The sequence below is a fragment of the Coregonus clupeaformis genome, chromosome 10 (genome assembly GCF_020615455.1).
Source record: "Coregonus clupeaformis isolate EN_2021a chromosome 10, ASM2061545v1, whole genome shotgun sequence".
NCBI lineage: Eukaryota > Metazoa > Chordata > Actinopteri > Salmoniformes > Salmonidae > Coregonus > Coregonus clupeaformis.
This window is the reverse complement of record NC_059201.1, coordinates 64776683-64793260: the sequence shown is the minus strand read 5'-3', so window position 1 is coordinate 64793260 and position 16578 is coordinate 64776683. Positions and strand designations below refer to the sequence as shown.

The window sequence follows — 16578 nt, the reverse complement described above, 5'->3', positions numbered from 1 at the left end:
AGTATAGACATTCCCATTAAAGTTGACATTCGACGGTGGGTGGACTAGCGGCCATCTTTCTGAAATCTAAAAATTCAATTCAATTTCAATGGTGTAGCAGCTAAATAGCAGTGGTCTGAAGGTATAGGTCCATTCTATGAATTCTGTTTCTATGATTGAAATGACACCCACCCTGTATTCAAGAGAATGCTGTGTCTCAACCGATGACTGACACAACATAAACACCTCAGAAAATGTCAAATAGGGTCTAAGCTACAACATATGTGAAAATGAGAAAGATCAGAGTTTATGCAATTTCAGATTATTTATATTAAAGGTAAAAAAAAGGACTATTTAAAAATAATATATATATTTTTAAAGAAATTATAAAATAGTTTCACAAACCTGTTTGTAGGCTTTCAAATGATATCAAAGTCAACCGTTTATCTTTTGTATTGATGAAGAGATGGATTTCTCATGGTAGGGTGGCGTATATGGGTAAACTTTGAACACCTCTACCTGCTGAATTTTGTTGGCATTCAGGTTCAAAAAGTCACTTTCTGACCACTTCTACTACGGGAAAACATGTTTGGAAGGTTTCGTTCAAATCTAAAGCGGTGCAGTCAAAGTGATTGAATTCTTATGGAACGACCCAATAGGGGGTAAGCATGAGGCATCTGTATGGTGATGTAATAAGGTAGGTAAACGCTAAACCCGGAGGCAAGAAACGTAAACACTAAATTAGTGTAACACTATTGGTCTATTGGTGCATTCTGCTATTCACAAAATAGAAAGGTGTGTGTGAACTACATTTACACCCATTACATCCCTGATTTGTACCTTTGTTCAGTGGATATGGTTCCTTTTCTGAACTCTATTGGATGACCCCATAGTCTTGTCACTCTTCATGGACAGACAGCTGGGTACAGGTGAAACTGGTCTCTCCTGTTGGATTGGGCTTCAACACAACACAAATTGTCTCGTTGAACCCCACTCTCCTAATCAATGCGGTTTTCTACAATGTATTAATTATTATACATCACTAAAAAGTAAAATATGGTATTGACACTATAGTATACAAGATGCATGATTGCAATGTAAGTAAAACATATACACACACACACACCCTTTAAACCCCCTATGCTCCTTTGAGACCCCTCTTTCAAAGTCACTGAGATCTCCTCTTCTAGCCATGCTATTCAAAATAATGGGCAACTGGGCATTTTCATACATGACCCTAAGCATGATGGGATGTTTCTTACCTTTTAGCTTCATTGTCATTGTCCGGTTCTTCAAAACCACTTGTTTCAGAGGCAGTGTCCCCCTCCTCTCTCTCCCCAGAGAGACTCATTTTAGAGGCATTGTCCCCCTCTTCTCTCTCCCCAGAGAGACTCATTTTAGAGGCATTGTCCCCCTCCTCTCTCTCCCCAGAGAGACTCATTTTAGAGGCAGTGTCCCTCTCCTCTCTCTCCCCAGAGAGACTCATTTTAGAGGCAGTGTCCCTCTCCTCTCTCTCCCCAGAGAGACTCATTTTAGAGGGAGTGTCCCACTCCTCTCTCTCCCCAGAGAGACTAATTTTAGAGGCAGTTTTCTTTCATTGGGGAAGGAATAGAGATGTCAGATTTCTTATGCAAATCCTAAAGAAATTAGAGGAGTATCCGGATATGGCGTCTGTCAACCACCTATATATTTTTTAAATCGTCCTGTTATCCTCCAGACACACAGTAGGCTAGGTGAGTTTTTACACCCATGTAGCCTTACAAAAGTACAGTACAATAAACGCAGGCTGCAGTTCTTACCTCGATAAGTTCCTCTCCGCTCTGTGTTTCTTTCTGAAAAGCATACAGACAGACTCTCTCAGGTAATGTAGTAACTCTATTCTATCACTCCTGACACACCTCATATGACAGACTCAAAGTCCAACATGTGCCATATTACTTTACACTAGATTGTGCTCTTTCAATTGACTGGTATATTTCTGTTTTAAGGTCACAGAGAGACACACCTGCACCTGCTGGGAAATCACATGACTGATGATTGTAACAGAGGATACATATTACCATCAATACATACATGACTTTCTTATCAGCATACCGCTGCACAGACACACCACTGTGTGTGTATATCATATGCACAGAGAGAGAGAGAGAGAGACAGAGACTGTTTAACGCTGTTACTCTGACTTGAATGGGTTTTGTGATTGTTTACTCTGTATGTACATTACATGATGCACATGAAGAGTTAATAAATATCACTAACATAGCATAATAAGGTCCCATTGTAACTAAGAAGGTTCTGAAGAGCTTTGAGAAGACGAGACCCGGAGATTTAAGTGATAGAGAAGCCGTGATTTATAGGATATATTGGCACAGGTGTTGTTAGGCACTAGACAAAATCGAGAGAGATTGAAAAAAATGTAACTTCCAAACATTAATCAATTCACAGTTAGCTTTATTAGACCTGAACTACTGGAAATACAATCAGATGGGCCAACACTAAACATACAGTACAAATCACAGCATACAAACCACAATAAAATTACACAAAATACAACAAATTGACATTCTTTCTGCAGCATTTCCCAAGACAATTTACACTCATTTAGAGGCCTAAAGATGGGCGGTGTCCATCCATGTTCCACAATATGTCTCCCGTGACCCCAGGAAGTCATTTATACAATTGACAGTGAGAAATGTTCCATAATGTCACACCGGTGTGCCGTCAGGAAAGTAGGAAAGGGAGGTTACTCCACTTAAGAATTCACAACCACACAGGGTGATAGCTGAGTCAGGCCAGGGCCACAGCATAGATAGGCTCAGTGAAGGTGGTGAGGAAGGTGTGCAGGTGGGTCAGGGTGTCAGAGGAGACAACGTAGAAGGACAAAATGCCAGCCGGCCAGTCCAGATACAATCCTACTCTGCGGGATCGGGAGGATGTGGCAGGTTTGGATACGTTTTTTACATTATGATAAGCACCATAAGCCTCATAAGTGCACTGCAGACTCCAGGACAACTCTTTGTAGCCAATCACACAGTCATTAGTCCCTCCTCTCTAGGGAGTCCCTTATATGCCAACCCTACATAAGCCCCATAACCCTCCCACTCTGCCTCCCAGTAGCAGAGCCCAGAAAGAGGCTCTCTACACAGCATCTGAGTCCACTGGTTAAACCTCTCTGGGTGCTCAGGATAGTCGGTCTGTTACGTACACCACCTTTCTGTTTCCTTCTGTCAGTTAGAGCGCTGGATGTATGGTGTTGAGGTCTGGTGTGAGCTCACAGGCATCTGATTAAACAAAATAGGTAAACATTGTTATTATTATAATTATAGTTTTTACATGGTTTAATTTAGATTTCATTGTGATATCTTGCTCCTGTTACAGTGAGGGAAAAAAGTATTTGATCCCCTGCTGATTTTGTACGTTTGCCCACTGACAAAGTCATGATCAGTCTATAATTTTAATGGTAGGTTTATTTGAACAGTGAGAGACAGAATAACAACAACAAAATCCAGAAAAACGCATGTCAAAACCGTAATAAATTGATTTGCATTTTAATGAGGGAAATAAGTATTTGACCCCCTCTCAATCAGAAAGATTTCTGGCTCCCAGGTGTCTTTTATACAGGTAACGAGCTGAGATTAGGAGCACACTCTTAAAGGGAGTGCTCCTAATCTCAGCTTGTTACCTGTATAAAAGACACCTGTCCACAGAAGCAATCAATCAATCAGATTCCAAACTCTCCACCATGGCCAATACCAAAGAGCTCTCCAATGATGTCAGGGACAAGATTGTAGACCTACACAAGGCTGGAATGGGCTACAAGACCATCGCCAAGCAGCTTGGTGAGAAGGTGACAACAGTTGGTGCGATTATTCGCAAATGGAAGAAACACAAAAGCACTGTCAATCTCCCTCGGCCTGGGGCTCCATGCAAGATCTCACCTCGTGGAGTTGCAATGATCATGAGAACGGTGAGGAATCAGCCCAGAACTACACGGGAGGATCTTGTCAATGATCTCAAGGCAGCTGGGACCATAGTCACCAAGAAAACAATTGGTAACACACTACGCCGTGAAGGACTGAAATCCTGCAGCGCCCGCAAGGTCCCCCTGCTCAAGAAAGCACATATACAGGCCCGTCTGAAGTTTCCCAATGAACATCTGAATGATTCAGAGGAGAACTGGGTGAAAGTGTTGTGGTCAGATGAGACCAAAATCGAGCTCTTTGGCATCAACTCAACTCGCCGTGTTTGGAGGAGGACGAATGCTGCCTATGACCCCAAGAACACCATCCCCACCGTCAAACATGGAAGTGGAAACATTTTGCTTTGGGGGTGTTTTTCTGCTAAGGGGACAGGACAACTTCACCGCATCAAAGGGACGATGGACGGGGCCATGTACCGTCAAATCTTGGGTGAGAACCTCCTTCCCTCAGCCAGGGCATTGAAAATGGGTCGTGGATGGGTATTCCAGCATGACAATGACCATAATCACACGGCCAAGGCAACAAAGGAGTGGCTCAAGAAGAAGCACATTAAGGTCCTGGAGTGGCCTAGCCAGTCTCCAGACCTTACTCCCATAGAAAATCTGTGGAGGGAGCTGAAGGTTCGAGTTGCCAATCGTCAGCCTCGAAACCTTAATGACTTGGAGAAGATCTGCAAAGAGGAGTGGAACAAAATCCTTCCTGAGATGTGTGCAAACCTGGTGGCCAACTACAAGAAACGTCTGACCTCTGTGATTGCCAACAAGGGTTTTGCCACCAAGTACTAAGTCAGGTTTTGCAGAGGGGTCAAATACTTATTTCCCTCATTAAAATGCAAATCAATTTATAACATTTTTGACATGCATTTTTCTGGATTTTGTTGTTGTTATTCTGTCACTCACTGTTCAAATAAACCTACCATTAAAATTATAGACTGATCATGTCTTTGTCAGTGGGCAAACGTACAAAATCAGCAGGGGATCAAATACTTTTTTCCCTCACTGTACCAAAATGTGTTCAAATGTGAAACCTTTGGGCCTAGATTAAATCCGCATCACGAAAGATCAGCGCTATAGCGAGATTGAAATTTAAAGGCAATGTTCCCGCATTTGCACAGACTGCATTCACTGTGAACATTGCATATGTCAGCTCAATCGGAAATTACCTTCACATTTCAATCACACTATAAGGCGGATCTTCCGCGATACGTATTGAATCTAGCCCCTGGTTTCAAAAACAATTCTCCATGTCAAGTTTGCTAAAGCAAGGAGCAACAATAAACTATTAAAATATTTACTAAGATTCACATATGGTGTTGATCTTCTCAAGACTTAAATTTTTTCAGTGCTGATTTGAACCAGCACTCAGAGTCATGTTCCACACTTGGGGGAAAGCAGGAGAACAGAGAGCGAGTAAATGTCTGTGAAGTTCAGTGGAGAAACAGTACAACAAAGACCTACATAAACAAGCAGGACATTACTGTTCTCACACAGAGAAATCACTTATGATAAACTGTAGACATAACAAGAAACCTGAAACCAAGGTTTGTGTTTATACCTGAGTGTCTGCGATTAGTTTGTGGATCATACAGTACAGCAGAGAGCATTTTCTTTCCTGAGTCTCCTGGGTGATTGTAGCTCAGATCCAGCTCTCTCAGGTGGGAGGAGTTTGAGCTGAGAACTGAGGCCAACGACTGACAGCATCTCTCAGTGAGGTTACATCCATTTAGCCTGAAGGAGAAAGGAACACATGACTCCTGTACGTTTTTACTGTCAACGATATATTAAGATAAGACAACGTAATTACAAGAAGCTAAGGGCTGGATTCAATCCGTATCGCGGAAGTATTGCAGATGATCCATGTTAACATTTAAAGGGAAAAAATTTAGCCGCAACGCGGGAACATTGCCTTTAAATTTCAATAGAGCTATAATGCGGATCACCTGCGATATGGATTGAATCCAGCCCTAAGCTGGTGTGTTTTTAGGTAATCAACAAGCATAAATCTGTCAAAGTATCTCAGTTACTCTGGTAGGCAGTATCAGCTTTCTGTCTGATTTACATTTACGTCATTTAGCAGACGCTCTTATCCAGAGCGACTTACAGTTAGTGCATACATTATTTATTTATATTTTATATTTTTCATACTGGCCCCCCGTGGGAAACGAACCCACAACCCTGGCGTTGCAAACGCCATGCTCTACCAACTGAGCTACCTCCCTGCCAGCCATTCCCTCCCCTACCCTGGCCCCATTGGTCTCTCGGTTGCGGCCGGCTACAGCAGAGCCTGGATTCGAACCAGGATCTCTAGTGGCACAGCTAGCACTGCGATGCAGTGCCTTAGACCACTGCGCCACTGGGGAGATAATGTCTGATGAGGATAATTATTTGTTGTTCCCTTGTACTCACAGGGTTCTGGAAGCCTTGACCACTGGCAACAGCCTCACAAGACCTTCATCTGATCTGATGTACTTCTTCAGCTCAAACACATCCAGCTCCTCTTCTGAAGTTAGTAACACAACGACCAGAGCTGACCACTGGGCAGGAGAGAGTTCGTTTTTAGAGCGACTTCCTGAGGTGAAGGAGCTTTGGATCTCCTCTACTAGTGAATGGTCATTCAACTCATTCAGACAGTGGAATAGATTGATGCACCGCTCTGGAGAGGGATTCTCTCTGATTTTCTCCTTGATTTACTCAATTGTTTCCTTATTGGTCTGTGAGCAGCTTTCTGTCTGTTTCAAAAGGCCTCGTAGGAGAAAGTGGTTGGACTCCAGTGAGAGGCCCAGAAAGAAGCGGAGGAACAAGTACAGGTGTCCATTCTAAGTCTGTAAGGCCTTGTCCACTGCACTGTTGTGAAGGATTGCAGCAGGTGTATCTTTGCTTCTAGTGGTAGTTCCATTTTTAGCCATCAGATTCACATTGTTGTTGATGAACATGTGAACCACATATAGAGCAGCTAGAAACTCCAGAATGCTGAGATGCACAAAGCAGTACACCTTCACCTGGTACAGCCCACCCTCCTCTCTGAAGATCTGTGTGCACACTCCTGAATATACTGACAAGTATGTGACATCAATTCTGCACTCTCTAAGGTCTTCCTCATAGAAGAACAGATTGCCCTTTTCCAGCTGTTCAAAGGCCAGCTTCCCCAGTTTCAAAATCTTCTCTTCATCCGGTGTCATCTGTGAATCAGCTTTCTCTGATCCCCATGGATATATATATATATATTTATTTTTATATTTAATCAGTATGTTGAAGATCAGGAAGTGTGTGTACATTTGAGTCAGAGACTTGGGCATCTCTCCACTTTCTGCCTCACCCAACATTTTCTCAAGAACTGTGGCTGAAATCCAACTGAAGACTAGTATGTGGCACATGATGTAGAGGGTCCTTGACTTCATATGCTTGAGGATTCTGTTGGCCAGCTTCTCATCACTGATTGTCTTCCTGAAGTACTTCAGACGAGTCCCAAGATGCTTGTGGGAGCATAGCGTAGAGCAAAACGGAGAACATCCTCGTGAGAGTCTCATCTTTCCATGAAGGAAATAATAGTTTGTCGCCAAACCGTTCGGACGCTACAGACCATTTCGTGAGAAGAACGATTTTTCGGGATGTCTCATGGTCTGACAAACACCGCTCTAGCTCTGTCACCTTTCACCGCAGATCGGAAGTGCGACATAGGCGGATGCAGTGGATTGAGACGCATCCAGTGCAAAAAAACATAATTCTAGCTTTAACTGACATTTTTTGGTATTATTATTATGCTAATTATATTTACGCGCGGGCTCAGACATAGACCTTAATTGTTTTTTAAAAGACACTTTCAAATAATATCAATGGGTATGTAATATCAAAGTTTCACAGATGTGAACTAAACTTTGCATTGATCTGTATATTCTGAGCACAGGGTAGACAATGCAAATTGAGCCCTAAAGGCAGAAAGCTCTTACTTTTCTCCAGTATGACAGCAAGCTCTTTCTGGTTCAAGCTGCCCAAGATGTGCAGTGGGATCTTCAGATCCCTTTTATGGCACTGATCACCTGCTTCTCATCTGCAGTGTCCACCACTTTCTCATTCTGCTTCTGACTCAGAATCCTCTTGAACCTCCACAACTCATTTTTCACAAAAGGGAGGACATTTTCTTCAACCAACTATTGAGACAACAAATATAACATTAAATAGATATTTCACATTAGAGTCTTAATATTCTACAGGTAACTGCCAAAATAAAGGAAACACTTGAGTAAATGAGGGATACAAAGTATATTGAAAGCAGGTGCTTCCACACACGTGTGGTTCCTGAGTTAATTAAGCAATTAACATCCCATCATGCTTAGGGTCATGTATGAAAATGCCTAGTTGCCAATTATTTTGAATACCATGTCTGGAGGAAGAGATCTCAGTGACTTTGAAAGAGGGGTCTCAAAGGAGCATAGGGGGTTTAAAGGGTCTGTCTGTTTGTCTATGTCTGTCTGTCTGTCTGTGTGTGTGTGTGTGTGTGTGTTTGTGTCACAGTCACCAGATCTCAACCCAATTGAACACTTACAGCGTTTTCCACCACCATCAACAAAACACCAAATGGAAGAATCCTGGAAGAATGGTGTCGCATCCGTCCTCTTACCTTTGATCAGTAGGAATGTCCTCCTCTCAATGCTGACCCACTGACTGGTCACTCTTCATGGGCACACAGTTCGACACACAGCTGGGTACAGGTGACCTTGGTGGCTCCTGCTGGATATGACTTCAACACAACAGAGACACCTTTAGTGTCTCATCTACTCTGTCTAATGATGACAATATCATTGCTAGATTACCGTTAATGCACAATATGTTCTCACTATGTACACATGTGAAGAATATACTCTGCCCTTGTCCCCCAAAATACACATGCAGGCAGGCAGGCACACTCACTCACATTCCTTTGACCTTTTAACTTCCTCAGTGTCATGTTCCCCAGAGAGACTCATTATAGAGGCAGTACCTCCCTCCTCTCTCTCCCCAGAGAGACTCATTATAGAGGCAGTACCCCCTCCTCTCTCTCCCCAGAGAGACTCATTATAGAGGCAGTACCCCCCTCCTCTCTATCCCCAGAGAGGCTTTTAGAGGCAGTATCCCCCCTCCTCTCTCCCCAGGGAGACTCATTACAGAGGTAGTATCCCCCTCCTCTCTCTCCCCAGAGAGACTCATTATAGAGGCAGTACCCCCCTCCTCTCTCTCCCCAGGGAGACTCATTATAGAGGCAGTACCCCCCTCCTTTCTCTCCCCAGAGAGACTCATTATAGAGGCAGTACCCCCCTCCTCTCTCCCCAGAGAGACTCATTATAGAGGCAGTACCCCCCTCCTCTCTCCCCAGAGAGACTCATTATAGAGGAAGTACCCCCTCCTCTCTCTCCCCAGAGAGACTCATTATAGAGGCAGTACCCCCCTCCTCTCTATCCCCAGAGAGGCTTTTAGAGGCAGTATCCCCCTCCTCTCTCTCCCCAGGGAGACTCATTACAGAGGCAGTATCCCCCTCCTCTCTCTCCCCAGAGAGACTCATTACAGAGGCAGTACCCCCCTCCTCTCTCTCCCCAGGGAGACTCATTATAGAGGCAGTACCCCCCTCCTTTCTCTCCCCAGGGAGACTCATTATAGAGGCAGTAGCCCCCTCCTTTCTCTCCCCAGAGAAAACACTTTGGACATCAGAAAGATCTGTGAGAATATCTGGATTCAGCATCTCTGGACTGGAACTGTCCTCCGCAATCAACGCTAAAACCATCAGCATTTCATGGTTAAGCGTCAGAGATGGCGCCATTTCCGCATTCTGGCCTATGCCATCGTTTTGCTGTATTACGTATGTGAGGCAGCTGTTTTATTGGCCTAATAGTAATCTCAGCAATACATCTCTATATAGTAAATCTGATCTGCTACTATATAGATCTAAGCGGTAAGAACACTTGGATCTAAACCAGGGCTCTCCAACCCTGTTCCTGGAGAGCGACCGTGCTGTAGGTTTTTGGAGAGCCCTGATCTATACAGTACTGCAGCACCCCTCTGGGATAAACAGAACGTACGTTTACATTTTAGTCATGTAGCAGATGCTCTTATCCAGAGCAACTTACAGTAGTGAGTGCATACATTTTCATATTTTTGTTTGTACTGGTTCCCCCATGGGAAACAAACCCACAACCCTGTTGTTGCAAGCGCCATGCTCTACCACACAGGACCAACTTAACCTTTCTGTGTTCCTCTTTCTACAAAGGTGAACCTGAGGTTATATTTCAGACAATACACCATTTAACTGAACCCAGGTCTCCACCGAGCTAGGTAAATCTGCTTTTAGTTTTAATGTACCGTATTGCTGGAACAAAATATAAAATACATCTTGATGTTCTAGTGCCGTTCGGGCAATTGAAAGTATTGATTGGGGACTTATTTGTGGAGGAATTTAACTGTTTTCCTGGGTGATTTGTGAGATTTTATTTGTGCTTCCTATGACTATGTTTTTGTATTTAATGTGTATATATATAGATTTTGTGTATAATGTGTGTGTATATACAGTGGGGGAAAAAAGTATTTAGTCAGCCACCAATTGTGCAAGTTCTCCCACTTAAAAAGATGAGAGAGGCCTGTAATTTTCATCATAGGTACACGTCAACTATGACAGACAAAATGAGATTTTTTTTCTCCAGAAAATCACATTGTAGGATTTTTAATGAATTTATTTGCAAATTATGGTGGAAAATAAGTATTTGGTCAATAACAAAAGTTTCTCAATACTTTGTTATATACCCTTTGTTGGCAAGGACACAGGTCAAACGTTTTCTGTAAGTCTTCACAAGGTTTTCACACACTGTTGCTGGTATTTTGGCCCATTCCTCCATGCAGATCTCCTCTAGAGCAGTGATGTTTTGGGGCTGTCGCTGGGCAACACGGACTTTCAACTCCCCTCCAAAGATTTTCTATGGGGTTGAGATCTGGAGACTGGCTAGGCCACTCCAGGACCTTGAAATGCTTCTTACGAAGCCACTCCTTCGTTGCCCGGGTGGTGTGTTTGGGATCATTGTCATGCTGAAAGACCCAGCCACGTTTCATCTTCAATGCCCTTGCTGATGGAAGGAGGTTTTCACTCAAAATCTCACGATACATGGCCCCATTCATTCTTTCCTTTACACGGATCAGTCGTCCTGGTCCCTTTGCAGAAAAACAGCCCCAAAGCATGATGTTTCCACCCCCATGCTTCACAGTAGGTATGGTGTTCTTTGGATGCAACTCAGCATTCTTTGTTCTCCAAACACGACGATCTATCATACAGTCTATCATACAGTCTATCATTCAATCTATCATACAATCTATCATACAGTCTATCATACAATCTTAATGACTGGGTAAGGGTGGGTGGGTAAAGTCTAACAGAGACTATATTACTTTATAACAGAACCTCTTGTTATTACAAGATTTCAAAGGTTGAAAGGTCAAAGGTTGAAAGGTCAGTAACAGACACCTATTACTGTGCTGTACAGTTTGAGGACAAAATTGTTATAAAAAACCGCCGCCACTAATGTTATTCTCAGCATGATCAGTCGAGAAACACAGAATCACCCATAGAAATAGAATTAGAACACTTCTCTTTAGGTCAGACCAGCACTGACGCACTGATCACTGGCGGGGTTCATAGGTCAGACTGACGCACTGATCACTGGCGGGGTTCATAGGTCAGACCAGCACTGACGCACTGATCACTGCCAGGGTTCAAAATAATCTGTTGTCTCACATAAATACAGTACCAGTCAAAAGTTTGGACACGCCTACTCATTCAAGGGTTTATTTGTACTATTTCCTACATTATAGAATAATAGTGAAGACATCAACACTATGAAATAACACATATGGAATCATATAGTAACCAAAAAAGTGTTAAACAAATATATATATTTTATATTTGAGATTCTTCAAATAGCCACCCTTTGCCTTGATGACAGCTTTGCACACTCTTGGCATTCTCTCAACCAGCTTCATGAGGTAGTCACCTGGAATACATTTCAATTAACAGGTGTGCCTTCTTAAAAGTGAATTTGTGGAATTTATTTCCGTCTTATTGCGTTTGAGCCAATCAGTTGTGTTGTGACAAGATAGGGGTGGTATACAGAAGATAGCCCTATTTGGTAAAAGACCAAGTCCATATTATGGCAAGAACAGCTCAAATAAGCAAAGAGAAACGGCAGTCCATCATTACTTTAAGACATGAAGGTCAGTCAATACATTTCTTCAAGTGCAGTCGCAAAAACCATCAAGCGCTATGATGAAACTGGCTCTCATGAGGACCGCCACAGGAAAGGAAGACCCAGAGTTACTCTGCTGCAGAGGATAAATTCAGTAAAGTTAACTGCACCTCAGATTGCAGCCCAAATAAATGCTTCACAGAGTTCAAGTAACAGACACATCTCAACATCAACTGTTCATAGGAGACTGCGTGAATCAGGCCTTCATGGCCGAATTGCTGCAAAGAAACCACTACTAAAGGACACCAAAGACTTGCTTGGGCCAAGATACACGAGCAATGGACATTAGACCGGTGGAAATCTGTCCTTTGGTCTGATGAGATTTTTGGTTCCAACCGCCGTGTCTTTGTGACACGCAGAGTAGGTGAACGGATGATCTCTGCATGTGTGGTTCCCACCGTGAAGCATGGAGGAGGAGGTGTGATGGTGTGGGGGTGCTTTGCTGGTGACACTGTCTGTGATTTATTTAGAATTCAAGGCACATTTAACCAGCATGGCTACCACAGCATTCTGCAGCGATACGCCATCCCATCTGGTTTGCGCTTAGTGGGACGATCATTTGTTTTTCAACAGGACAATAACCCAAAACACACCTCCAGGCTGTGTAAGGGCTATTTGACCAAGGAGAGTGATGGAGTGCTGCTTCAGATCACCCAAACCTCAACCCAATTGAGATGGTTTGGGATGAGTTGGACCGCAGAGTTAAGGAAAAGCAGTGCTCAGCATATGTGGGAACTCCTTCATGACTGTTGGAAAAGCATTCCTCATGAAGCTGGTTGAGAGAATGCCAAGAGTGTGCAAAGCTGTCATCAAGGCAAAGGGTGGCTACTTTGAAGAATCCAAAATATAAAATATGTTTAGATTTGTTTAACACTTTTTTGGTTACTACATGATTCAATATATGTTATTTCATAGTTTTTATGTCTTCACTATTATTCTACAATGTAGAAAATAGTACAAATAAAGAAAAACCCTTGAATGAGTAGGTGTGTTCAAACTTTTGACTGGTACTGTATGTGTGAGTGCGTGGGTAAAGAGAGAGACAGGAGTCCATGTTATTGTTGTGTTGTTCTGTAAACGTTCTCACTTTTATTTCTACAACGTTTGAAACAGCTCAGTGTGGAAGCCTGGATATAACTCATACAGCTGTCAAATCAACCCCCCCCCACCCCCCCCGGACAGTCAATACATTACATACAAACAGTCCTCGCCTGTCTCGCAGTCAAAACCCACCAAGCAGAAATCACACATCTTTATCATACAGTCATTCAATCAAACATGAATCCGTCAAATAAAGCCCCCCGCCTCCACAGCAAAGATGAGCCAATGAAATGAATGTCAGAACTGTGTGTAAACCCCTCCCCCACTGGAGGTTGAAATAGTTAATGACAGATGTCATCTCTCATACACTGGCAAACTGATAAAAGCGGGTGATAAAAAAAAAACTAAAAAGAAGAGGTAAACCAAAATGATAAGAGAAATGTTAAGTAAAGGGGTGATATGAGTAGAGAGGTTTATGTGTTGACCAGAAAGAGATCAGTCTGGTTATGGAGTGAGATACTGTAGGACACCTTGCATCCCTCTCCCACGTTCATGATCAAACACTTACTGCATTCCTGAACCACCTCCATATTATTATAACGATACGAAGCATATAAATCAATATATGAAACTGAGATACTGCCCTAAACTGACCTCTGGTCAGTATATGCAGCTCCACTGTGCTGTTCAGTGATATAGAAACCGCATTAAACTGATCTGGAGTTAGTTTGTGCTGACAAGGGTGGAGTTGGCGGGCTGGGGTTAGCATGGAGTTGGTGCTAGACACAAACACACGCATACACACACACACACACACAGAGACACACTCACACACACACAGAGACACACACCATGGAGGATGGAGCCATTGGAGTGTTTCATCAGGAGGTCTTCAGGAAGAAGATATGATAGAGAAGATGGAAGTGTCAGTCCAGTTCAGCTTGTGTGTGTGTACATGTGTGTATACTGTGTTTGTATGTGGGATTATTTATATGTGTGTGGGTGTGTTACTGTGATCATTAGATCCATCACATCAGATATGCAGGGGCCCAGGGCCGTGTGTGTATTAGCGGAGGAGGATCAAGTTGCCTCCAGACACTGATCTAAGATCAGTTCTTGTTTCCCACCCATAATGGTTAATGTTAGGATTTGGGGAGGGTAAGCTGATGCTTGATCTGTGGCTAAGGGCAACGTCAACCAGCAGCCGTATTAGCTCTATGTTAAACACTTTACCTTAAAGACATAAACAGACAGATAAACTAGAGTCGCTGCTCCGCGGAACTCTCACAGTAACAAACAAAGCCATGTAAAAAAGTCTACATAGAAATCTCAGTATATCACAAACATATTATCTCTGTCTCTATATCTGTCTGTAGCAGTGCAGGTCCGTCTGTTAGGGGTTCAGTTCAGTTTGTGGTTCAGCGCATTGAGTTCCTTGGTGCTTTGCTGGAGAGTTCTTTCCCTCTCTTTCTCTCTCTCTCTCTCTGTTTCCATCTCCTTCTCTCTGTCTCTTTAGGCTGCAACTCAGGGGAGGAACACTAGAGGGAGACAGACACTGCTGTCCTCACACATGCACACGCAGTCATACAATACTGCAACAGGGGGGCATATCCCAACACACATGCTCACATGCTCTCACACACACACCCCCTTCCTTCATATGAGTTCTCCAGAGTTCATTTCCAAAATCTATGAAAAAAATAAAATAAAAAATCACTAAGAAATGAGCCCCCTTCACTTGAGAACACACTCACTCACACACACACACACACACACACACACACACACACACACACACACACACACACACACACACACACACACACACACACACACACACACACACACACACACGTTCACGCCCCCAACCTATAAACACACACACACACACATTCATTACAGGCAGTCAGGTAAACATAAGTGATGAGTTTGCAGCATTGGGGAGACTGCCTTGTCCATGGAAGGTGTGAGCAACACAGAACCTTGTGTCTCTCTGTGAGTCTCTCTCTCTCTCTTTAACAACATGTCTCTCCAGGAGCAGGTCTCTCTCTCTCTCTTTAAAACATTACCAGTCTGTCTTTAAAAGTATGAGTCTCTCCTCCAGTGAGTCCAAACACGTTCCCTCTCACCTAGCCGCCATAGAAGGGTCCAGAGACAGCCTGCTTCATCCCATTCAGTGTGGACTCTGTCCCTTCTTCCCCCTCTCGCTCTCTCTCCGTCAGTGTGTATGTGGACGGCGGTCAGAAGATCTCAGGCAGCGTGACGTTGCGCAGCAGCCACTGTTGAGAGCGAGTGTGTGTGCAGTCTCTGACGCTGGGCACCTGGCTGTCCTCCTCACTGGCCTTGTCCAGACACTGGTTACTGTTGACGTGGATCAGGGTCAACTTCTACAGAGACAACAGACAGACCTGGGTCAACTTCTACAGAGACAACAGACAGAGAAACAGACCTGGGTCAACTTCTACAGAGACAACAGACAGAGAAACAGACCTGGGTCAACTTCTACAGAGACAACAGACAGAGAAACAGACCTGGGTCAACTTCTACAGAGACAACAGACAGAGAAACAGACCTGGGTCAACTTCTACAGAGACAACAGACAGAGAAACATTTAATTTGTTTATATTTGAGTCATTTTAGCTACGTTCTTACCCAGAGCAACTTACAGTTTTAAAGTGCATTCATCTTAAAGTAACTGTCCAGTGAAAATATCACTTTTAAAAGTGAATATTCTGTTAACCTCTTAAGGATCGATCCCCTTTTTTCAATTTTCACCTAAAATGACATACCCAAATCTAACTGCCTGTAGCTCAGGACCTGAAGCAAGGATATGCATATTCTTGATACCATTTGAAAGAAAACACTTTGAAGTTTGTGGAAATGTGAAATTAATGTAGGAGAATATAACACATTAGATCTGGTAAAAGGTAATACAAACAAAAAAACATGCAGGTTTTTTGTTTTTTTTGTTCCATCATCTTTGAAGTGCAAGAGAAAGGCCACAATATAATATTGCAGTTTAGGCGCAATTTAGATTTTGGCCACTAGATGGCAGCAGTGTGTGTGCAAAGTTTCAGATTGATCCAGTGAAGCATTGGACTATTTTGTACCAAGTCTGCCCAAATGTGCCAAATAGTCAATTGATACATTTTAAAGTACATAACTATAGAGAACATGCAAAAATGATATGGTAAAACAAATGTCAGTTTACACACTCCCAGGAATGTCATACATGATGGATCATTAGCTTATACACTAACTTTCACACATCTAGATGGCTGGGCTGGGTGGGTGTAGTGCCAGAGACAGCAGGGGTTCAAA

The 16578-nt window shown here is 43.1% G+C and overlaps 1 protein-coding gene and 1 long non-coding RNA gene across 4 annotated transcripts in view; both read right to left on the bottom strand.

The window, feature by feature from the left end:
- Window positions 1–2413: 2413 nt before the first annotated feature.
- Window positions 2414–8904, bottom strand: LOC123491676. Its single transcript, XR_006661528.1, has 4 exons — window positions 8577–8904; window positions 7906–8106; window positions 5514–5686; window positions 2414–3260 (listed from the first exon to the last, which is right to left on the bottom strand). It is a non-coding gene; the product is annotated as an uncharacterized LOC123491676 (long non-coding RNA).
- A 6345-nt stretch (window positions 8905–15249) lies between these two features.
- The window catches only part of LOC123491642 (polypeptide N-acetylgalactosaminyltransferase 1), a 49464-nt gene continuing 48135 nt past the window's right edge, over window positions 15250–16578 (bottom strand). For all 3 annotated transcript variants that reach the window (XM_045223198.1, XM_045223196.1, XM_045223197.1), the window contains one exon: window positions 15250–15644. In XM_045223198.1, the coding sequence (XP_045079133.1) occupies window positions 15498–15644 (147 nt within the window). In that variant the 3' untranslated portion in view covers window positions 15250–15497. The remainder of the gene's footprint in view (window positions 15645–16578) is intronic.